General features: G+C 39.2%; 1 protein-coding gene across 5 annotated transcripts in view; it reads right to left on the bottom strand.

The window, feature by feature from the left end:
• Window positions 1-24,662, bottom strand: part of LOC119147506 (sodium channel protein type 5 subunit alpha-like) — a 46,706-nt gene that overhangs the window by 6,181 nt on the left and 15,863 nt on the right. For 4 of the 5 annotated variants that reach the window (XM_037386630.1, XM_037386629.1, XM_037386633.1 and 1 more), the window contains 19 exons: window positions 22,621-22,678; window positions 21,820-21,961; window positions 21,127-21,324; window positions 19,638-19,817; window positions 18,653-19,054; window positions 17,795-17,924; window positions 15,592-15,830; window positions 15,048-15,248; window positions 13,908-14,261; window positions 11,772-12,209; window positions 10,684-10,830; window positions 9,467-9,587; window positions 6,782-6,936; window positions 5,922-6,095; window positions 5,569-5,676; window positions 3,598-3,876; window positions 2,932-2,985; window positions 966-1,103; window positions 268-372 (listed from right to left, as the gene is read on the bottom strand). In XM_037386630.1, coding sequence (XP_037242527.1) covers window positions 268-372; window positions 966-1,103; window positions 2,932-2,985; window positions 3,598-3,876; window positions 5,569-5,676; window positions 5,922-6,095; window positions 6,782-6,936; window positions 9,467-9,587; window positions 10,684-10,830; window positions 11,772-12,209; window positions 13,908-14,261; window positions 15,048-15,248; window positions 15,592-15,830; window positions 17,795-17,924; window positions 18,653-19,054; window positions 19,638-19,817; window positions 21,127-21,324; window positions 21,820-21,961; window positions 22,621-22,678 — 3,623 coding nt within the window. The remainder of the gene's footprint in view (window positions 1-267; window positions 373-965; window positions 1,104-2,931; window positions 2,986-3,597; window positions 3,877-5,568; window positions 5,677-5,921; window positions 6,096-6,781; window positions 6,937-9,466; window positions 9,588-10,683; window positions 10,831-11,771; window positions 12,210-13,907; window positions 14,262-15,047; window positions 15,249-15,591; window positions 15,831-17,794; window positions 17,925-18,652; window positions 19,055-19,637; window positions 19,818-21,126; window positions 21,325-21,819; window positions 21,962-22,620; window positions 22,679-24,662) is intronic. The other variant, XM_037386632.1, reaches the window with a different exon arrangement.

Raw genomic sequence — 24,662 nt, 5'->3', positions numbered from 1 at the left:
AATATAAAAATGACACTTAAAATCCCTTCCTGCTCTGAAGTTTAATCAGTTCCAAGGTGAATATAAAACCCAATAACATTTATGCAGATAACTTAATAAATATTTAAGCTGCAAAAACTTTCAGTGCAACTTTGGGGTATGGAATTGACTTTAGACCACTGAGTATCAATGTAAAGACAATACAAATAATTTATAGGCAATATATATATACATGTGCTTTTCAGTGAATTTTGCAAAGCATTTTCATTTTGAAGAATTCAGTCTTACCAGTGGTCTTGGAATGGGTTTTTGAGGTTTCTTGGATCCCAACTTTTTCATTGCATTGTAATATTTTTTCTGTTCTTCCGTCATAAAGATATCTTCCCCACCTAAGTATACAAAGAAATTTCACTATTATTTGGTGGGAAAGCTGCGCTATTGTAGTTACAAAGTCTAAAATGCTGGAAACTAACATTTCTTCCTTTGTCACATCTTGCTGGTACTAGCCCTTTTCATAATGTGTAACCGTATCCAAAAAATCACAGTGGCACAAACCTTCCATTCACAGAGAAGTCCTGGGGTGAAACCTAGCTAGCTCAGAAAGCACGAAGACAAAAGACTTACTGAAAACCTGGACAGTCCTGGATTCCCACATCCAGGTCTTTTTGAATATCCAAAATACACCAGACCACTTTCTAAATAGTGAGTCTCCAGTCCTGTTCAGTTCTCAAAAGGGAGCAAAATTTTAAGGGGCTGCTGGGAACATGTCATCGCCTTCAAAACGCTGGGAAAGAGCTAGGTGTTCAGGTCACAGGGGAAAAGAAAGGAGAAAGAAACTACTCACCCTGGGTGTTACTTCTGCTAACTTAATTACTGATGTTCTTGTAAATGCCAAGGGAAGTTTCAGACTATGCATAGCAAGGACCTCCACAGAGAGGATTGCTGTATATATAGTAGGTGCCTGGGAGCACAACCAATATACTTATCTTTTTCTTTTGTTGGTTGAAGTTGTCAATAATAACACCAACAAAGAGATTCAGGGTAAAGAAAGATCCAAAGATGATGAAGATCACAAAATAGAGATACATAAATAGATTGTGCTCCATTTGCGGCTGCTCATTTTTCTACAGGAATGAGAAGCAACATAAACAATGACCATTAACAACGTGGACCCAATTCAGAATAATCTTCATATTGCAGATCCTCTCACAAATTGAATCCAGGAGGAAATAAGATTTACAGTTCTATTGCTAATTCAGACAAAATTGGTATAGGTTAAAATTACCAATACTGCATAACACAAAATATTATATGTACACAATGCTTTTGGAAAGGGAATGAAATGGTGGAAGAAAGTAACGTTCATACTGTGACTACTAGATGCAACAGAATCCTAGGACCTCACAGTGACATTACTGCTCAGATGCTGACTCCTATCCCTTTTGAAATTAAACCTGAACCTTACAAAATTATACACCAAGCACACCACCTGAGAGATAACCAGCCAGAAAATATGGCTCAAAATAATAGGACTACAAAGTGTTTGTATTATGAAAACTTGTAAATTGTATTATTTTTACAATGTTTGTTTGTGTAGTTTCTGGCTAAATAATTGCAGAACAGAATAATTTAATTCGTGCTGATATTGAATATATTTGGACTGAAAAACCTGTAGAGAGAAACTTAGTCTGTAACGGTGAATGAGGTTTATTTTTACTTTAAATTTCTTTTTTTTTTCTTCCCCCACAAAAGCTGATTGTTGTGGGTTTTTTCTTTTCAAACCTCACTTAAAATCCTACCATTTGCAATTTATTGAGCCCTTACTAACGTCAATAGAAACAGTAACTGAAGTGGACATTCTTGACATGATTTTCACAAGTATTTCAGAAGCATCAGTTCAGCTCCTTCCAATAAGAATAGGAGCCGTAAATTGCTCAGCACTTGAAAAATCAAGAAAATTATTTAGAAGTCTAATTCCAAGCTCTTGTCATTAAAAATCTTGGCCTAGATATGTTTTTTTCATCTTAGCAAAAAACTTCTTCTATGGCTATTATGGATGAAAATAAAACCAGAACGAGAAAAATAGTTTTTCAAGTTGAAAGAAAAAAGCCCCATTGAAACACAAAAAAAGCTCCATTTTCATATGTGGTTACTTTTTAAATTATTTGATACTTTTGGACTCATGATTAAATTAAGATAGCCTCTTCATTTCAAAACTCATTTCCTCCAAAGACATACCACTTTGTTCTGTATAACATTGGATGATACTTCTGATAAGACAGCAAACACTACTGACAATATAAAGAGTAGGCAAAGTAGTGCTAGCCATGCCTGACAAAAGTATTTTAAATGGTTGCTTAGCCACAATAGCTTAATTCTTGATGAAGTTTGGTTTTGTGTTTTGAAGTGGACTTGAAACTATGTTTCTATAATGCATTCAGGTTTACTCCAGGCTTGAGTTTCATAAAAGATGATATGTGAAGGCAGGCACCACCATGTGAGTGGGAACTCTCAACTCCCCTGCTAATGGACATCCAGTTATTTGTAGAGTCCACTCAGTGTAAAGAGGCGCTCTGCTGAACAATATAGATATGCCGGGTAAGCTGAAACACTCCCTAGATGCCTCTGAGCACATGGACTAAATTTCCATTAACCACAGAGGGCACTTGGAGGTGAACCCACATGGAGACCTTACACTATAGGTAACTGCATTTACGTGGGTGGATCTGGAGTTGAACCCCTCTCCATTACAACAGGATACTTTGACTTTAGAATACTATGAGTATGCTTATAGTATACATACACAGATGAAATGCTCACATCAGCTGATAAAAATAATTACTGGAAAGATCTAGCACAGACAAACAGCAGACATAAAAGTGCAAAAATCATAACACTTTTGCAGAATGTAGTAGCACTAACGAAAAATATGGTTTGAATATAGCAACTGACCTCTCGTGAATCTACTGCAGCATACATGATCTCCATCCACCCTTTGAATGTTGCCTAGAATGAGAGGTTATGGAAAACGTGTTCAACTTTCAGGGTAAAAGTCTTCACATAATTTGCAACATCCAAATGACACTGACTGCAGTAAGAGCCTTTGGTATGGTCACACACACAAAGCACCAAGCTCTGACTTTAGGAAAACTTGTCCCTGTTGTCTGTGTGGCATTCTCAGCCTTATCAGGATGCGAAAGCTTGCTAGGGTGGGACAGAACATGCCCTAGGGTGCTGACAGAGCAAATCTTCTTTAGCATGGTCTACTAAAGGCCTTACAATCCCCCTGACAGAAGAAATCTGCATTTTGGCAGATTAGGTCAGTATTTGCCTCAGATTTCCTTCTGAGATTGACTCCAGCTCTCAGGCTCATGAACCTGCTGGAGGCTGAAAAAGCACTTGTTCACCAGATGCTGACTTTAACACCTGGAAAATCACAGTGGGGTCTAACTTGTGCCCCTTTTTCCATTTGTGGGCACAAACAGCACTGCTGTTTGAACAGCCAGCTACAAAGGAAAGGCAAGCTGCTTTCCATCACCCACGAAGATGAGTTAGGAGCTCGCAGGAGGTTGAGCCCGTCTGACGTGGTGCCGGCTAGTGAAGGCAAGCCACACTTACCACCTGAAGAAGAGCCAGGTAGCCAGAACCAACGTTATCAAAGTTGACTTTGACATTGACCCAGAATATTTTTCCTGTGTTGTTATTCATTTTACAGTCTGTTATGTCATTGATTGAAGTATTTAATTCTGAATATTCTTCTGTCAGATTGACACATTTCCCAAACTTCCCAGCAAACAGGTTCACTCCCATGATGCTAAAGATAAGCCAGAAGATGAGGCAGACAAGCAGAACATTCATGATGGAAGGGATGGCTCCCACGAGAGCATTAACCACCACCTTGGATGAAATGGGAGAGGAAAAATACACTTAAACAAAGATGGGTGCAAGTATCTCCTCAGTGCATTAAGCAGTCACTTTGTCACCTCAGCAAACAGAAACCTGTTTTCCATGTAAACACAAATCACAGCTGGCAGGGATACCTTGAGCAACAATTCAAAGGCCCACGGTATCACTTCAGCTTTTCAAAGAACAGTTGATACTTTTTGGGCTGCTGTGAGCCACAACCACATGAGCATAGTACAATGTGATTCCATCCTCTTTTGATGGCATTCCCTTGAGTTTGGAGTGGGGGATGTTTTCTTTGTTTCAAACTTTTATAAAATAAAATTTCTGAAGTATTTATCCATAAGCACCAGTGCAGAGCGCTGTATATTAAGACCACAGAAAGTAGTTTTTAAAAGAACCAGTAACAACTCTCCGCTAGTATTTTGCGAGATCTGTTATGTTCAGTGGATTGTGGTTGTTTAACCATGAGGTAGGTACTTCTTTTGTGCTAGATGCTGTACAATCACAGAAAATGTCTACCTAGGATTTAAGTGCATACTGGGAACCAACAGATCAACTCATAAAATGGGGCAGTGTAAGGAAATGATGAGAATAGATCTCCGAGTCTCACAGTGAAGGCAGTGAACTCAGCCATCAGGTAGCAAAGAAGAACTTGATGGACCAGAAGAAAAATTAAAAAAACTTTTTGGAAGGTTTTTGGAGACTGTGTCACACACATTCTGCATAGCAAGAGAGAAAGTATGATAGGACTTGTTCCAAAATTAACTCCAGACACAGAGATTTGGATACATTCTGTTTATTGATTTAATGCAATTTCTCTCTGCCTTCATGGTGACAAGAGTACAGCCAGAGAGCTTTCAGTCTTGCTTCCAGAAGATATCCAAAAGCAATCTACATCTCAGTGCCACTAAGACTGCATGCCCATGCAAGCGTGTGTTAGTGATGCCATATGTATTTCTATCGCCTGTTTTTGCATGCCGGAGTATATTCTGTAGACCAGACTTTTGTTCAAATACCACTGTGGGTATCGCACTGTTCCACAATGCAGGGTACAGATGTGCTTTGCATATGGCTGAGGGAATCTTCCTCTGCATTTCCATAATGGTAGATCTGTAATTAAATGTAAATAACGCTCAGCAGCTTCACATTGTTCTAGCTGCTCCTTTGGTGGGAAAAGGCAGCAAATATTCTACAGTCACTCCTGCCTTTTGAAAGAGTAAGTCTATTGGGAACAATAATTTGAGTGAAGTATCTCTTAACAATGTAAAGTTTTTGTAAATCAATCCAGTAAAAAGCATGCAGAAGGCAGGCGATTCTTTCCTCTGAATTAGCTTGCTATGAGACTGCAAAAAGGAGAATTGTGCTCACAGTTCTTATTGTCTATTTTATTTTTGGCTATCTCAGTAATACAGGAACACTAGAATGACTGAGCAGCAATGAAACAAATGCCTGCTTAGTCTGGTTCTAGTTTCAATGGTACTTAGGATTGATCACTTGAGGAAAGTATATAAGGAGCAGCCAAGAACAGAGGAGCACAGCAAAGGTGCCTTTTAAAAATTCATTTTATAGGTCCTAAACTGAACTTGGGATAGACATGGGAGCTGCATAAAGACACAGTTATGAGTTATGAACTTGTTATGAGCCTATTAGTACTGACAGGCTGTAATTTATATTCACTCTTACCCTCATTCCCTCAAATCGTGACAATGCTCTTAAGGGTCTCAGAGCTCGGAGAGTCCTGAGAGATTTTATGGGGTCAAATGAACTGCCCAAGAGGTTTACTAAAGAGACCTGAATGGGAAGATAAAAGAAAGTATTAGCAAAGTCCTGAACATCCATTTCCTTTAATCCTGCTTAAAAAAAACCCAAACCTACATCTCCCCATATTTTCAGTGCCCATAGTGCAATATCCTGAAACCATCATTAAACAAGGTAAGAGTACTACTGTCCTAACTTTGCATCCAGAAAATAATGTGCAACTCTGCTACTACATCCTGTGTCACGACCCGCGTAGGAACACCAAAGGCAGAACTTACGCCTACGATGAGGAAGTCCAGCCAGCACCAGGCATTGGTGAAATACTTCTTAAAGCCATAAGCCACCCATTTCAGGAGCATCTCCAGGACAAAGATGAAAGTGAACATTTTGTCAAGAAATGCCAACATAATTTTAATGCTTCTTCTCTCGTTTATATAAATGTCTTCGAAGGTCTGAAATCATAATATACAGATAAATGGCAAAAATCAGAGATGAGCTTTATAAAATGAAAGTCCAGATCTTTAAGACCCCTTTGTCATTCATTATGTTTTCACACAGATCTGAATGCAATCTTCTACTCAAATCTGTGTCAGCTGATAAACATGTAATTCTCCCTGTCCCTTCTCTTTCTTTTTCTCTCTATAGTACAGCCCTGTGAAAACACACACATCATGCACACTGGAATCCTAGGAGGAAAGTATATATTTTTAGAAATTTTTTTCAAGAAGATTATACATTGAAGAGAACTAAGTACTATTTTTTCCAAGCATTAAGAGTCATTTATTTGTTGCAATGATATAAAAGTTCCTTTATATTTCATATCTGTGAAATAACATCCTGAGAAAAATCCAGTATATAGCCAGAACAGGACAGCTTCTGAGATTTATGTGTTTTTAGCTTTGGTCATGATCTCTTGTAAGTTTTAATAATATGAATAATAGATCTGCAATAATTATAATAATGAATAAATGACTGCTATGTGAAGCTGCTTCTGTTTTTCTTCTGAGTTAAAAGATATTTGCTGTGTCTTCTGAAAAAAAAAAACCAAAAACCAAAAACAAAAACCAAAACAACTTATCTGTGTGCAAATTAAAGCTAAAAGTGCTTCTAAAGGAATACATGAAACTGCTACACTAACCAGGGCTCCACTGCTCAGAAGAATCATGAATATGATAAAGGATTCAAACCAGGAGTGTTCAACAATCTGGTAGCAGGTACTTCTCAGATTCCACCATGTTTCTCCTCCAAACTTTATGGCACTGCCCACATAACAACGAAAGTATCGAACACAACCTGAAAGTGAGAGACAGCGATGAATGCATGGAAGGAACGTGCATGCAGGTGAAGGGTTGCTTAAGAAACAGCTGGGGGCAGGGAAAAGTCAACGGTCACATTGACTGCATCATTGTTGGTTGTTTTTCATGTTTTGCCATGAGAAAATAGGAAACATAATTTTGTTTGCCTTAACTCATATATATATATATATATGTATACATATAAAATAGGTGGAGCCCCTTTGGACAGCTTTCCATTGTTTCAAGATATTTCTGAGGCAGTGGACACTCTCACTGAGCTCCTGTTTGTGCACACAAAAATTCGGGGCCAGGGGAAGCATGTCACAAAAGCCTTTCTCAGTTTCTGCACGCTGCTTGCAAAGCAGTGACGGGATACCCCAGAACAACGAGGCTTGGAGACAGAGAAGGTAAACAGTTGTCTTCAATATTGCAGCATTATACCTTACCTTGCAAGGTCAATTCATTTAATTATTTGCTTCTGGATGTGTGGAGTGGCTGATTATATATGATATAACCTGAAAGAATATGTCATATTCTAGCTGACACATTGGTTCCATAAAGGGAGACCCTCCTTTCAGGCTCACCACATTATTTCTTGTAACAGACAACGATGCCAGAGCCACCTCATGTTTCCCAACCACCTCGTTACAAAATCCTGGGTTTGATTAATTATTATTTTTGCCAAGAATTAACTCACTTTGGCTACCATTTTCCTTGGTATGGGGTCTATGCTAATTCCTGTTTTCATTATGACACAAAAAAGTGTAAGTTAGAAGGTTTCTGTCATTTCCAAGCAGGGAAAAAAATATGAATGTGTCATATATATATACTGATATCTTATACACATATTAGTATCATATATACATAACTCTATATAGTATCATATATATATATATATATATAAATATTCTATCATATATGTGGAAAATTCTGATCATTTTTCTTTCAGTAATCCCAGTTTCCCCAGTAACGTGGATCTGGGACTCAAGATGAGGCAGTAATGGCATTCGCATAAGACAGGGACTATCTGTGTTATTTTTATTATTATTTTTTTTGCTTTGCCGTGCCTTCAGTCGATCTCTCTAACGGTTTGGCCACAGCAGGCACACTCCAGCCTAGGACTACAGACCACAAAACCAGAAATGTCACATTTCTTTTCTGTAGTAGAGAAAGAAAAAGGAAAAAAAAATACATACATATATATATTTCTTTTTTTCTAACAGCTGTAATGGCAAAAAATGCCATTGATAAAGTAGTTTAGAAAAGAAAATGTAGCTCAGAAATCTGACATCTGTACTATTAATTCAACATTTGCCTACTTGTCTGGAGACATCAGAGAGATGGTGGATCTCGTTCAGGACTTATTGTGTTTAACGATAGCAAAACATATATTGTTACTCCACAGAGAATACTTTGCATTCAGGTACAACACCTTTCTAGCTTGAAATAATTTCTGCATGCTTCTCTGTTTTTCATTCAGTTATAAAACTGTGCATTAGAGGTTTTATTGACCCAAGGTGGGGGGGGGGGGGGGGGGCAGGGGGGAGGAAAAAACCCCACAAACAGGGAGGGGGGGTGGGGAAAGGCCCCGGCTCCGTAGAACAGGGCAATTAAGAGACAGGAGTAATTACAGCCAGATTTGATTTATCCGTGTTCTCATTAGATAAGATCTCCAGGAGTGCCTGAATGGGAAGGCAGTGATGAGAGAAAGGCTCTGCCTTTGGGACTGGAGGAGGAGGAAGGTGGAGGAGGAAAGCTGAGAGTGCAGCAATTATCACTGGCCTTCAGTAGTGATGGTTATTTGGGGGAAAGTGTCAAGAGCTATTTCTTTGCATCTTATGAGAATGACACGTTGTTACAGGTGTGAGGGTAGGAAGAATTCGTAAAAGCACTGAACACATCCCCTAACAACTTGTAAAGATAGATGTTGTATGAGGATTTGAAAAGGGATTCCCAGATTATCACCCTACAGAAATTCAGCTTCATCCTAGCAGCTTCTCTCTGCTTACTTCACTCCTTAGTTTTTTTACAGAGATCATTCATGAAATGCTATTCGGCAAATAAACATTTAACCTGTTGCAAAGCATTAATAAATCTGATGTGCCAAGTGCCTTGTTCCTGTGGCCGTTGTCAGGTGAGACCTGACACAGCCCCTTCTCTTATGTTAAACACCTAAAAGTGACTTGGACTCTTTCCAACAGAGTGAAATTCGTCTCACTTCACTATAATAGCCTCATTTTTGGGGATTGGGTCTATGCCACTGCCTGGGTCCCAGTCTTGGAATTAGCTTTAAGAGGAAGGGGCGTTATTTTTCAGCATATTAGAAATTAGCTTTAAGAGGAAGGGGGGTTATTTTTTCAGCTGTCACATCTCTCTGTTAACTAGAGAGGGACAATGACTTGGACTGTTTACCCAATTTCCAGATAACTGAAGTTAACTGAAAATAATCTGCCCCTATTAGCTGAGCATCACTAGAGAAAAAAGTTAGATTTTGACCCTCCATAGTGGTGAAACTATGAGAGCCTTACCTTCTGGAAAACATTTTTCCGGAGTCTTGCTGTCTTCAGCAAACTCTGGAATCTGCCTCAAAAGATCTTCAGGATTTGTCAGATCCACTGTGCTGCCTTCAGAAGAGCTGACACTGTCAAACTACCGAACAAAATAAGATCAGGTATTGATTCTTTCTACATTCAGCTCCAAATAAATTAATCTATGAACAAGTAAAACTCAAAATTAAAACTTGGCTATGTACTAATACTGCAAGTAGTGTTGGTAAGGGAACAAACTTTGTGATTTTAGAAGTATATGAGCTTAGAAGTACCAATAGATCCATCCAAACAGGGGCCAAAGCTATCCGATTACGATATCTATCTATGCAAACCAGATGTAACTGCCTAATAAGCCGGTAAACTGGAGAGGTTTTGAATTCCTTATAAATATATGTATATATATGTAGTCCTCAAAGCAGGATAAACCATGAATTGGATTAAACACATGAAATCATAGAAGGATGCATTCAAACAGGAGAACCAGATAATATGTCTACTATTGTGTGAGGAACCGAACACCAGTGATTGCATTTATGGAGTAGAAATTAGAATTATATCATATATTCTCCACTTACAAAGCTTTTTGCTATCCAATTACACCATATATAATGTATGGTGAGCAAGCAGTTTGTTACAAATTACTTACCCTATGCTCGTTCGAGCATATTGCTATTTGTTACTTTCTTCAAAGCATCCTTTATTCAAATTTATTCCAAAAATATTTTTAAATAGCAAGTACTGTCTTTAATGTCATAGTGAGAAACTCATTTAAAGTATTACATTTCTTGAAACTAAGATACTTAGGACACAGGCAGACTTGCTGGAATTTCCCACTTGGAAGCATCTCTCTCTTTTAACGCCTTTTTTTCCCCCCCTTCTTCCTCCTCTCTTTTTTTTTTTGTGGACTCAGATTTCAACAAACAGAAAGTAGCAGAGAGAATTTTATAAATTATTTATTTGAATCAAATGATTTTGTAGTTTTTCTATTTCTAAACACTCTTTCCTATACATACATTTTTCTTGAAAATCAATACCTAGAAACCTAGCGCGGCTTTGATTTCACTCACAGCATTCTGGCTCCATCATTAACCAGGCAGAGCTGCTGCTGCCACTGAACTCCAGCAAATCCTTGAACAGGAACGCATCCATGCTTGACCACTACTGGAAAGTCAATGCCATAGAAAAAAAAAAGTTACCTCTTTTTGTTCCAGTGTTGACGGTTCAACCTTCCTATCCTTTCCTAGGTAAAGCACACTGAACTCTTCAGAGGAAAATCCTGATCCTTTACTCCAGCTGCCTGAATTCTTCCCTCTTTCTCCCCTTTGCCTCAGGTGATTTTCATCCTGAAAATAATCCATGCATTAGAAGGGGTTTCTTTTCCCTTTTTAGGGGGCAGACAAGTTGGAAGGGAAAGGCAGATAAGACATGCATTTCATTTGAAGTGGGAGTGTCCAGACAGAAGTCATAAGATGTGATAATTTTGAGTGTCTGGTTTTACCTAAGGATAGAGAAAAAGAAGCTTTCCCCAACAGGCACATAGCAAACCAAGGAATAGTTGACAAAGTCAAAAGTTAAGTGAGAATTTTTGCACAAGAATTAAGATGGAAACTTAAGGTGGGAAATCTTGAGACCAGGACATCAATCTCCTAGGGTTCAAATAAAACAGAAAAATTCAGAGAATGTAAAGAAGTAGGATAATATATGTTATCACATAAGAAACATGACCTTAATAGGGCCACTCCATACTTAATCTTTCTAGCTTCTTCTCATTATTACATACTACACACAGCAAGGGCCAATGTAAAGAATGGGCCAGAGCTATACATCTGTGTCATTAGTCCATGATAATGTTCTTTATGCAGAACATACATTTTTGGTCTGTTATGTAAATAATGCCAAAAGTTGGCATTATCGACATAAATTTTTACATAAAAATTCCAAGTTCACCAAGGACTGCCACAATTATCTATGGACAATCTATGGACTATGTAATTACTTGTGTGTAACATACCATGTCAGTTAGGATTTCCTGCAGTGAGCCCAACAATTTTTGGTCTTTCTTTTAAGACCATGAAAGAGTCTTGATTTTGAAAGGCTCCAAGTGATAACTTACCCTTGCTCTAAACATTCATACTTTTGGTTCTAGTTCAAAATTTGGCAGCTCTCTAGAAACATATCAACATATGCCGCCCTGTTCTGCTAGAGACAGTCTTCTATCATGCATGCATCCCTCAATATATAGATATGATTCTACTGTTCCAACACAAAGAAAGAAATTAATTACCTGTTTGCTGTATTCTGTGTCTGTAAATGTGCTCAGTTTATCATCATCTTCAAAACCCTCACTCGTATCCTCTGCCTCAGCAATAGGGACACAAACAAATACATCGGGACTGGTAACAAAATCTTCAAGACCTGAGCATTTGTCCCCATATTTCTCAACCCATTCATTATTGTAATTCTCTTTACAATTTTTCTTTTCTTCACACTTAAACCCAAGTGGCTTCTGTGCAGGCAGTTTGATTTTCTTCCTGTGCACTCTCTTTACACGCATCAGCTTTCCACAGCAGGTGTCCCGTGTCACGCTCTTCATAAACTGAAATCCTTTGTGGATCCGAGCAAAGGCAATCCGAAGATTGTTCATCTCTCTGTCATCCTCTGCTGTCTGGAGACAATCAGTACTGAAGGAATTCAGCAGTAGTGCAATGAAAAGGTTGAGAACCTGAAAGTTATTGGAATAACAATAGAAGTAAAAGTCAGGAAAGCAACCTTCAGGAATCTGAATTCTAACTTTGGAGAGCAGAGACACTCTCAACGTTCAGTCTTACCGAGCAAACCGAAACAAGGTAATAATGAAAGGACTATGACTGACAACACAGCGCTCAATAAAGTGAATGTCTCCCTCAGAAAATTCAACCTGCCCCCAAAGGGTTACCTACAACAGTAGCTAAACCAGATCTGTGCATGCCAAATGCATTATTTGGCCAAAATAATTTCCTATTGTTTATAATAGTAACCAAGATCATGGTTATGGCTTGTCCGTGTAATAATGTCTCTTCCTACTTCCAAATGGAATTAAATCAGGCCTTTGCAGATCTACTTCCAAAATCCTGTGTGATCAGATTCAGGCCCAGCAATTCCATCAAAGCTGCAATACTGTCACAAAAATCAAAGTCAAGAGAAGTTCAAAGAGAAGTTTCCTCCCTGCTTTTGAGTACATTTAAACAGAAGAATTTATAAACCTCGCTTTCTTCCCCCCCCCTTTTTTTTTTGTTTTTGTTGTTTGTTTTTTTTTTTAAGGGAAGATTTAATTTTTTTCCTAGTGCTTCAGTTTGGGATCCAGGTGTCTTAATTTTTATTGTGTCAGAACTGGGCAGATAGCACCCCCGAGTCATCCAGGGACCACAGGCAGTGGAGAGCATTAGTCCTCTGGAGGCCAATTCATCCCATCTGTCTTAGGTATTGACCTTAGACTGGAATAGATCTCACTCTCAGATACCTATTTCCTTTGCTAATAAAGCCTAGACAAGGAGCATAGGCTAAACACTTAATTGTTTGACAGTTAACGTTCTATGATATGAGTACCACTCACAACATTTCATGCTGAAATCAATCATTGTGGTGTAGAACAGATGGGACTTTAAACCCGGGGGGTTGGGATTCAGCCACAGAACAGATATTTCCCATAAAGGGCTGCCTAAAATTAATTCTCTTCAGCAGTTTCTCAAGTTACAGGAAGATTGGTATATGAATGATACTAAGAATGGCATGAGAAACAAAGCTAGTAAAGAAAAAAAGAAATTTTACTATTTGGGCATTAAGAAATCACAGAACAGGACCAGGAAGGCAATCAGTCCCTTCCACCCCAGCACGGGTGTGCGAGGCTGTGTAGGGTACACCACAGCAGCATCTAGCACTTGGGTGTAAATGTCCTTAGAGGTGATTAAAGAAAATCCTGATTTCAGTGGTAGGAGTGTAGATTATGCCATTTGCTGATGAAGAATTCAATACTTGCACGAGATCTTAACAAAAAAAAAAAATTTAAAAACATTGATTTCCACAGGCACTTAAGCACTTAGCTCCATTAATTCCAGCAGGTAAGCCATAAGCCTTACTGATTATTTATATCCAAATCCCTAGATGTGAAGAAACATAGTTTCCTGTATCATATTTACTGCAAAGATATTCCTTGTCACATTGCCACATGAAAAGGTCAAGTGATGCTGTGTGAAAAGCACACAAAATGAAAAAATATGGACAGCAGCTCAAAGGGAGAGGCAGAAGAGGCTTTTGCTGACTGTAACACACACAGGTAACTTTTCCACCTGTGTTTAGGGAAACTACCTTCTGTTGACAAAATGGCAATTAAGTAGATTCTACCATGGACAGGACAAAGAGTAGAAAACACTGGAAAACTCACCACTAAATTTCCTATCACCATGACCAGCAGAAAAACAAGCAGGCACAGTGGCTGTTCAGCAACCACCATGCAGTCCCACATGGTCTCGATCCATTCTCCACACAGAATTCGGAAAATGACGAGGAATGAGTGGAAAAAGTCCATCATGTGCCAGCGTGGCTTGCCATCTTTGTGTATTTTAAGGCTGTTCTCCCCATAGCTTCTCCCAAAAAGTTGCACCCCTACTATAGCAAAAATGAAAACGATGATTGCCAGGACGAGGGTCAGGTTACTCAGTGCTCCCAGGGAGTTACCAATTATTTTAATTAGAGTGTTTAAAGTTGGCCAGGACTTTGCCAGTTTGAAGACCCTCAGCTGTGTAGCAACATAAAACATAGTGTTAGACATCAGTAGAGATAACCCATCTTTGCACCATTCAGATCCTGCAAAAAACATTTTACAGATATTCTGAACTATTCCAGCAATGTAATATTTGTGCCACAGTGACCCTAATACTTTTTAAAGAATATTTGTAGGTAATAATTCTCTTTTTTTCGACTGGTCAGCATTGCAAACCTAAATTAACCACCTCATCAAGAACCAGGGCAGCTTAAGGTCCTGGTAAGCGTTTGGTCCCCACAGGTGGGTATCTGTACAACGCACTTGATGTAGATTATGGTATGTAACTTACATGTAACGCAAAGGACCAAAGCTGGGAGATCAGCTGCTATATTACTATAAAAGGAGTCTATCTTTTAGTAAAGAAAGCTAAATCAGTCCACAGTATACTATATGAATACCTAAATGTCATTTCATGTCTTCTAAGTATTGGGTTTTTTCTGTATTTGCACTCTGACACTTTTTCTCCTGTTTCCTGTGTTACTTTTTAATCTTTGGCACCAGCTTCATAACATGTCTACTCTGGAATATTTTTTCCTCTGAATATTTCTTAGTACATTCAAAAGAAATATATATGCCATTAAACTCCATATGTAGTCACAAGGAATTTAAGAGTGTATTTCCTATTCCTAGTGCCAAGATGAGGGGAAAAAATATATTAAAAAAAAAAAAATCCTGCATCCCAACCGCAAACAATAGAAGTATTCTCTATTATATTCACAACATGAAGTTTTATACAACTGAGTAAGCATAAGCCATTACCAGCCTGAAGGATCGTAAAACTGACAGGGTTCCTCCTTTTCGCCTTTCTTTCTTGCCTCTGTGTTTGGGTAAACTCAGTTCAATTAAACTCAGTGTGACAATTATACTGTCAAAAATATTCCAGGGCTGCTGAAAATAATGATAGGGATCTAGAGCGATGATTTTTAAGATCATTTCTGCAGTGAAGATTCCTGTAAAAACCTGTGACAAAGAAACAGTAGTATCAGCCTAATAGTAGCCATGGATTTATCTTATCTTTAGATCATGTTCCCACAAATAAAACTCAGGGACAGGTCAACAAACCCCATTTTTATGAACTTTTAATGCACTTTCAATTAAAATGAGAGGATTGGTTTCTGCCTTCTCAGGAATGTGTTAGAAGCCTATCAATAAAATCTGGGACTTGTCCATATTCAGGATTTAGAGCTTACAAGTGCAGAGTATACTAATCTTTAAGTTTTACAGTTGTTATTTATGTCTCAAGTGAAAACATCCATCAATCAATTCTTGGTATAAAATGTCACATAGCTGAGAATTTGCTTACCAAGTTGCCTACATTAAGCATCGATTTAAAATTATCTGACATATTGTTGTGCTCCAGCGCCATGAACAAAGTGTTCATCACAATGCAAACAGTGATAGTGAGATCAATAAAAGGATCCTTTATGAAAGCAGCCACTTTTTTCTTGATTCTCAACCAAAGCGGACAACAGTCCCAAATTAGATACTTTAAAGCAAAATCATTCAGGCATGGTGGACATCTCCGCTGAGATTCTTCAAGTTCTAAATGCAAAAGAAAATCCCACTATAATTAGACGGTTATCACTGAGCAAGAAGGTGAAATAACAACTTCAGGTATTCAAAAGACCAAAGAAAATGGAAACATCTCACACAAAGCCCCAAGGCTTCCCTGCACTTTCTACCATTCACAGAGTCCCTACATCAGCTAATAGACACAAAGACAAAATTCAGAGAAAACTGGATTCAAAACACATTCATGTGAATTTACTTCAAAAGCCTTTGCATCAGGTTTTATTTCCCCTAGACTCAGCCATGTACTACAGTCACCTAACTAAATGCAGATATTTATAATAGAGGCCACGCCGCAGCTTCTCACGCTCTTGTAGGCCAATATAACATCTAAGGTGCTTTTCACCTTATCCTTATGGAGATGTCTGGGACACTGGCTGCATCACACCCAACATCTTTGTTGTCTCCTGTGAGTCTCAAGAGAGCCTAGAGGGTCATTGACAGCCACGGGAATTCTGATTGTAGGTGAGGCAAATCCAATTTCAGGTGCCTGAAATGTGGCCCTAGGAAAGGCCATGCCTATCGTTTCCCAGCTGCTGCAAGTTGCCACACCTCTCCGTGTTCTGTAAGTAAAACATGGGATAGAAGCTGTTCTGGCTTTTTGTCATTTACATTCTTTTGGTCAAATATAAATTTCATAGCTTCTCGTTCTTCAACATTGGTATTAATGAGTCCTCCAAGATACTCTTGACCCTGCTGAAATCCTGTGCAAATTAATTGACAAACTGGACCTTACTTACAGCTAAATACAAGCACAGTAGGAATCATTAGTAATCTAGTTTTCAGGACCTGAGATATTTTCAGAGATAAATGAGCTGGATTTGGCTCACATCCTTTTCATAGTTGGACCTGTTCTTATTTCTTCCCATTGTTTAGTTTTCATTTCTCCTCCTCCAGGCTCAAGCCTCAGATTCCAACCTACACTACTTATTCCAGTGGGATCACCTCTGCTCAACTCCACTCCAGGTTTAGCTCTTGTCTTCGGTTCTTTTAGATCAAATAGCTTCTTCTTTACGTATCCAGCCTGGATCCAGCAGAACTGGTGCTCAGGTCCCAGCAAATACCCCTTCTGTTCCCCGTTCCGATGCCTGTTCTCAGGTTAATCCACAGCCACTTACAGCTATGAGTCCTGTTCCATCCCAGTTCACAGCTGAAGATGTGCAACCAACTCAGGTCTTAGATGAATTACACCACAAAGTGAGGCTCCACTCGATGTGTTGCAATTGTGATCCACCCAAGAATTTTTATTATTTTTTTTAATATATATATTTAAGAAAAGGGACCTCCCTGCCACAATGGTACCCTGATGCTAAATCCCATACTTGTGGCCCAAGAACTGGTGGTAAAGCTCTTCAACAGGGACAAACTAAAACGAAACAGGCTTTCCTCATCCTGAACAACTTAGGCAGAAATTCTTCAGCAAGATCTGCAACAAAACTATCAGTTATCAAAATAACTGTCAGCAATAAAACACCCTCTAAAAAAAATTCACATGGAAAGGTAAATTAAAGGAATAAAATAGTGAGGTTAAGTACTCGGAGACTAGGAATTGTCACAACTGGCTTTGCTTGTGTGATCTTGTTGCTGGATTCTGCATGCCTATGCCTCTGCCAGTGACATATCTCAAGCCACAGGGTCAGGATGAGAAAACAGCATCCCAGTCCTGCACCTCAGCTGCTAGAGAGATGCCTTCCACCAGCTCCCTACAAAACAAGATCTTACAATAGGCAAAGGATGCATTCCAGTGCCTAAAGACCATGTGATAAGACTTTTCTTTTTTTTTTTTTTTTTTTTTTTTAAAAAGAGCCACATTAACAATGAAATCCTAGCTACACACCTACAAACCTCTGTTAACTTTTAAGAAATGTATTAACATTTTGGTCTTTCATAGTAGCATTACCTCAGGACTGAAATAAGCATAATGAGGAACCACTTACCCTCCAAGACACTGGTAATGATGCTGACTGCACTTGCTGCCCTTTGTCTCTGAAGTGCCTCGTTAAAGTACTCCACTGACAGATGAGGAGGCAAATGCATCATGCCGCTCTCATCATTTACAGCTGGCTGCTTAAAGAAGTAAACATGATTAGGGAGATACCACGGGAATAAAATGAAGTAGGATGTGATGATGGGTAACTGCGAAAGTTAATAGGAACAATGACACGCAGCCAAATAAATGTACCTTTTTACAAGATGTAATAGATGCTGAGAATGAGGGTCCTACTCTTCAGCAATAATGTTGCGGTAAATGGATCCTGCAAGCGCATAACGGCAACAGGGCAAGCACAAACCTTGGAAATAAGTGTGCGAGGGGAAATAAGCCTAGGAAATATTCCAGAGACTAATGGAAAAGGGGAGAGGTGAGGGATAAACTGGCAGAAAAGCATCTCTACCCATTTGGGGAACTTACAGACAAAGGCTCTGCCTGATGCTAAAGGTGCTGCGAAGGAGAAAGAAATGGCAGGTACTGTTCAAAATATCCTCCTTGGACCAGGGTGTGGGATAAAAAGGCTCTCTGGTAATTTCTAATTCCAGCACTAGGAACCTTCCAAACTATGCTAGTAAAACTCGTGAAAAGCAGAAAAATAGGGTTTATAACAGGAATGCTGAAGTCTAGCTTTCAGGAACTCATCAGAGTATTAAAAAACACTCCCTAGTGACAACTTATGAACTCCCCACCTCACTATACTTCATTTCACACCACTGTTTGCCACTACACTGAAACTCTTAAGAAGAACCTGCCACTTACAGAGAAACCATGAAGAAGTATGTATTTAAAAAGATATCTTCCTTACCAGATCCCCCTTTCCTGGGTCTTCCATTACAGGCGGTAGCATTACTCCTTCAGAAGACACGGGCTCTAGACTGTGCACCCTGCTGCTCCCTCCTCCCATCACCGCAATCACCCCATTGCAGTCCTCCGTGTTAGCCCACTTGCTGCTCTGCAGGCAGCTGGGGGTAGCGGGGTGCGAGCCGTGGCTCAGTTGACTTTGCACGCTGGAGCGTCTTCCCATCTGCGTGACTGGCAGTGACCGACACTGGGCTTCGTGTTCCCCAGCACTGTGGGTTTCCTCATCACCCAAATCCATTCTGGAATCAACTTCTAAAGCAGGTATTTGGAAATTGAACACGCTCCCATGGCTAGGTCTGCATTTCGCCTGATTTGCGTTGGGACTGTACACCAGGTCACGGAAAGACTAAAATCCCAGGAAAAGGAATAAAGAGAGATTGGTATAATATGGTAGAGAAAATTTTAGGAAGCAATGACTGTTTGTGGAGTTTTGTAACATCTCCTATCAAACACCTCAAGTCCAAAACTCTTACTTGATTTAGATTTTTCAGGAAGGTTTACACCTAGATTTTAAAAGGCAGATAATAAAATCCTAGCAGCTGTAGCAGCTGGTTTTGTGCTAAGCTTTATATATATTCATATATATATATATATGTATTATATATATATTTATATTTTAAGTAAGACATTTTTAACAGAGAATCAGGCGTAAATAGTTAAATCTGATAGTAATTCACTTTTTTCTATTTCTCAGTGTCACAGAAAATGTAGTTTAACTGTTATAACTTTCCTTCCATCCTTCGTTTATAATATTTCCTTTTCAAATTAATTTTTACATATAATTCTTCCTCATCCTAAAAGGTTGTTTATTTTAAAGACTTGAGAGTGATCAGTGTTTGTAATAGGATTTGGTGTGTGCTTTCAAGCAAATTCTTTTAGTATTAAAATTGGAAAAGCTGTAAGGATTTCAGATTCAGATAATAGATTACCAACTTTCGTTGACTGTCTGTGGGCTGTGACTTGGGGACTTCTTCTTCTTCATCGTCTTCTATCCCCAAGGACTTATTTCTCTTTTTCCTGTTGCTTCTTTCTTTCATTTCTTTGGTAGACAGAGAAGAGGCTCCAAAGGAGCTAACCGACAGGATATCAATTCCTTTAATAGCCAATGACTGAAATTAAAACAAAAGCATGGACTCTGTTTTTGCTGGTACTTTGAATATAAGCAGAAAGAAAACACTTCTGTGCTCTGTGTTATTTCCTCTTAACAATTTCTGTTTCACAAGACTCATTAAAAATCTTCCAATGTGTGATAACACTAAAAGAAAGAGGAGAGAATTTCCCCAACATATGGAGCACTGAACAATTTTCTATTTGCAGTATGTTACATGATCGCATGTATTGGGCCTGCCAGGGGAAAAATAATCACATTATAACTCCTTTTCCTCCAAACGGCAGATTTGCTTACTATAAAAATACTCAGTTTGAAAATAATGCTGTAGGATATATCTTTTTCCCCAAATAAATGCTCAAACAGTATTAAAATTCTCTTTTTTTCATTGGGCATCCTTGGGAATGTATTTACACTGTGGCTGACTTTCCTTCCTGTACTGATTTTAGGACCATGTTTTCAAAACACAGGAGTATTTTGTTCCAGAAGCTTCTAAGCCATTTAAATTAACAAGAGACTTTTAGCTGAACTACAATATGTTTTGGCTCAGATGTTAATGCAGTTGATCACCCGAATTACTGCATATTACTCTGGTCAGCAGCCTGCAATGATAAAATAGAAGAAAAAATAATAATAATTAAAAAAACCAACTACATTCTCTTTTGGAAGCTGCTAGCTGATGGAATTTTACATTTTCCAGATTTTAAAACATTATTTTTCTTACAGTAACAGAAGCCTTTAATGCTCATTATCCACAACAAAAGTCATTGTTTCACAGGAACAATACACAACCAAACAAGGAATTGGTGCTGTAGCTCTAGGAATCACTGGGAATCAAGTTGTCACTTTCTCCTGTTCCTGTGAGTGACTACTACGATTACTCTACAACTAACTGAAAGGAGGTTGTAGGCAGGTGTGGGTTGGTCTCTTCTCCCAGAAAAGAAGTGACAGGACAAGAGGAAACAGCCTCAGGTTATGGCAGGGGAGGTCTGCATTAGATATTTGGAAAAGTGTCTTCACTGAAAGGGTGGTCAAGCATTGGCACAGGCTGCCCAGGGAGGTGATGGAACAACCATCCATGGAGGTGTTTAAAAGCCACATAGATGCGGTGTTTAGCAACATGTTTAGTGATGGACTTGGCAGTCCTGGGTTAATGGTTTGACTTGATCTCAAAGGTCTTTTCCAACCTAAATGCTTCTGTGATTCTATGATTCTCCTATATATAGCTGCACACAAGGAGTGATGGTCTTTCTTATGTGACAGGCGACAGAACACTGAGACTAATGCTTTCAAGAAAATAATTTACATACCTCCTGCTCTTTCTGTAATAATTCCATGGCTTCCCGAAATTTCCTTTCCTTTGCCTCCGTTTCAGCAATGGTGGCCTTGTTCTGGTCTTCATATGCCATTGTTACTACAGCCAAAATCAAGTTGACTAGATAAAATGAGCCCAGAAAGATGACCAGCATGAAGAAGAATATATACACCTTCCCAGAAGCTCTGAGGGTCTGTAAGCAACACACCCCACAGATAAAAGTCACCATAATAAATACCAAATAGGCTTTCAATGTGTCTCTGAAATTCTTTAGAAGCATTCAGCTTCCCAGACACAATGCTTTAGGAAGCTTAAAGGGAAATGTACCTTCCTTCACCCTTCTTCCCTGTCTTTCTCCCTCTTCCTATACTATCATCTGTGAATCACTGATCGTATATCCCATGAGGATGACTGATTAGGCATCGTTATATTTTTGAAGTACAATACAGGACCCTTTTCATATTTTTTTTTAAGTCCCTAAACCAGCAGAGTGGCAGGTCTGTTGCACTTCAGCATCCCTTTCCTAGGAGTCATCCTAGGAAATGTGGGATGGGGGAAGGGAGGATGCAGGCTTGCTGAATTGCAGCTATTGCTTTAATTTGAGGTTTCTTGTCCTCTCTACATTTTTTCTGCTTCAGCTATTGCTCTCCCTAGAAGGCCAGTTCTGAACGATGCAGAAAGCTGGTACCTGCTGGTACAGACGCTCCCAGTAGTCCTGGGTCATCAGGCGGAACAAGGAAAGAAAAGCCCAGCCAAACGTATCAAAACTAGTGAAACCGTAATCAGGATTTGGCCCAATTTTCAAGCATGTATAGTTTGGAGGGCAGGTCCTAGAAGTAATAATAAAAAGTGGAGCTCTTTTAACTGTGCAAATTTCAAGGAAAACTTCAGCTTATGTGAGAGTTCTGATTATGCAGCTCTGAATTTCATTAGATTCCAAACCAGTTTTCTACTCCAGGTAGTATTTGCTACAGAAAGTGGGATAAAAAAAGCAGCACCCACAACCCAACAGCAAAGGAAGAAGACAGGCTGGAGCAGACCACCTACCCAGGACAAGTCCCTCATCACCAGTCCTCATCCCCTGCCCCAAGCAGCCACATCTCCCTCCTTGCCCAAATCCACCCTCCAAAATCCATCTTTTGTTTTTCCAGTTTAACATGCGTGAACCTTCACAGAGGACCATGTTTGTCCTGTGCTGTACCTGAGATCTTTTATGTTTTCAGTTCTCTCCTGTACCTCTGGGGAAGAGAAAGACAGCTCTTCTGGAAAGGCTCAGAGGAATTTAGATGTGAATAAGCCAGCTGCAGGTTCATGCTTCATTCCCTACAAGTATTGAACTATCTGACCATTTACTATATTTTGTTGTGTTCCTGTTTCTGTACTCAAGGAAAGCTTGGAATTTCTGCTTTTGTCTCGTACAACCGAGCAAATTTAAAAGCACTGACGCAGAGAAAACTTCCAAAGAAGAAATATTCTTAAGTGCACTTACCCAGCACCAGAACCACATAGCAAAATATCTGAGGTGCCCTCTTTCTTAGCAAAGTATGCTATAAAAAAGGGGGAGGAAAAAATTAAAACAAAGCACTTTCTAGCTTGAATCCTCTATCGTTTAATATGAGTAGCAATGAGTAATCAGTGACCTGTAAGTGTACGTGCACACACACAGACAGGTTTCCCATGCTCACAGTAGCTGCACCAGTTTGCAAGACACCCTGTCCTCTTCTGTAAACATGCATGTGTGTATGCACATGTTTGAGACTGAAGGCACTCCTTAAAACAGAATTTTTAAAAACACTATCACTTTGGCCATATCTGTATAAAGGAAATGAAGAGCTGGAGGGCACAGGCTCAAGCACAGTCCCTACAGGTTTGGTAATCTCTAGCACAAACTTTAGCACAGTTTTGGCCTGTAGCAATTAACCCTCTCCAGGACAGCTTACAAATATCTTTTAGGGTAGCATAGACCAGCTCTGTTTCCAATGAGCAACAAAAAACCCACCCTGTTTTGAGGAGGGAGATCGAGTATTTGGCTGTGTGGTTATACACCGTGGTGTGGCACTGCTCTGCTGAGCCAAATGGCAGGTCCTAACCCTGCTTAGCTGAGAAATACAGGTTTCTCCACTAGGATGCTGGAGCTGTGCCCTTTTTGACCTCTTCCCCTAATTCTCTTGGCATTAGTTACTTCGATGCCAAAGACGGAAAGTAACAGCTTTAGTGCTAATGCCTAATTAGCCCCATGAAGATTTGGGTTTATTATTTCAAAGGAGGTTTCATGTCTTCCTGGTGCTTCTCAAACCTCAGCTGTGCTCATCAGGTGTGTCAGCACGATTCAGAGCCAACGGGAATCTTTAGTATCAGCTGTATCATGCCACATAAATACACCAGAAAGGAATGAGTCACTATCTGGGCTACTTTCCACCCAAATTTTGTTCAGCTCTGCTACTGCCAGCTGACAAAAAGTCTTTGCAAGAAGGTTCAGTGACTGAGATTTAGAGAGTCATAATAACATATAGTTCTCCATGTTGGAGGTGGGAACTTCCCACAAAATCAGGACCAAAGCAGCCCATAAAAAGGTATACCAAAAGATCATTTAATAGGAAAGTGGAATTACAGTGCTACAAGTCCTAAATCCTGTAGGAAACTCATCTAGCTTTCATTAAACCTGTCTGGACCCTCCTATTCCTTCTACCGTCATTGCAAATCACCCTGCACACAAGATGTATGGCATAAGATGCGAACAAGAGAAAGCTTGTGAAGCAACATAGACTTTCAGTTTCTTGAGCCCTGCTTTCTCCAGGCCATTGCCTTTATACAGCTGTAATTTTCTTCATTTAAAAAAAAAAAAGAAGTAGATTTTTGTTTCCTGTTTCTTCAGCACAGAAAATTATTATTTTTAGCCAAAGTTTATGACATCCATGGTCTCTTGTGTAGTGTTCTAGTCACTGCCTGGTTTCCCTTGAAGTTTGCTTTCAATTATGATTTTTACAACTTTCTATATACGTAAATGACTTTGTTCTTATGTGTGGGGTTTTCTGTAGGTACAGGAGTTTCTTGCAAAACTTTTTTCTTCAAAAATATTTTATACAAAGACTTTCTTCCCCTGTAACATGAAGTTAATGAAGGAATCCTGTCTGCACAAATCTTCCACGCAGAGTGTATACGAACAGCAACCCTGTGTGGCATTTTTACGGATTTCAGCACTTCCCCTTGGAGAATGCTTTTCTCCCTGCATAACCACTGCTGTGTCGGAGCTCACTGCTGGGGATTGTCTTCAGCGATGAAGCTTGGGGTTTTTTTCTGGCGCAGACATTTGAGTGTATTTTTTCATGTATATTGATGCTTCTCCTTTAGCACAAGGCTTTTCCTTCCTGAATTGCACCTTATAATTGCTGTTTCTCTGAGAATGCTTTGGTGCATTTTCAGATCTCTGCTCTATGCTTCCATCACCAGCCTCAGTCAAGATATATACATGAAAGATGTATATTGTATATATCTTATATAAGACATAAAATAAGATACACATGATATGAA

Source organism: Falco rusticolus, chromosome 4, assembly GCF_015220075.1.
Source record: "Falco rusticolus isolate bFalRus1 chromosome 4, bFalRus1.pri, whole genome shotgun sequence".
NCBI classification, from domain to species: domain Eukaryota; kingdom Metazoa; phylum Chordata; class Aves; order Falconiformes; family Falconidae; genus Falco; species Falco rusticolus.
The sequence above is the reverse complement of the archived record's forward strand: the minus strand, read 5'-3'. Positions and strand labels throughout refer to the sequence as shown.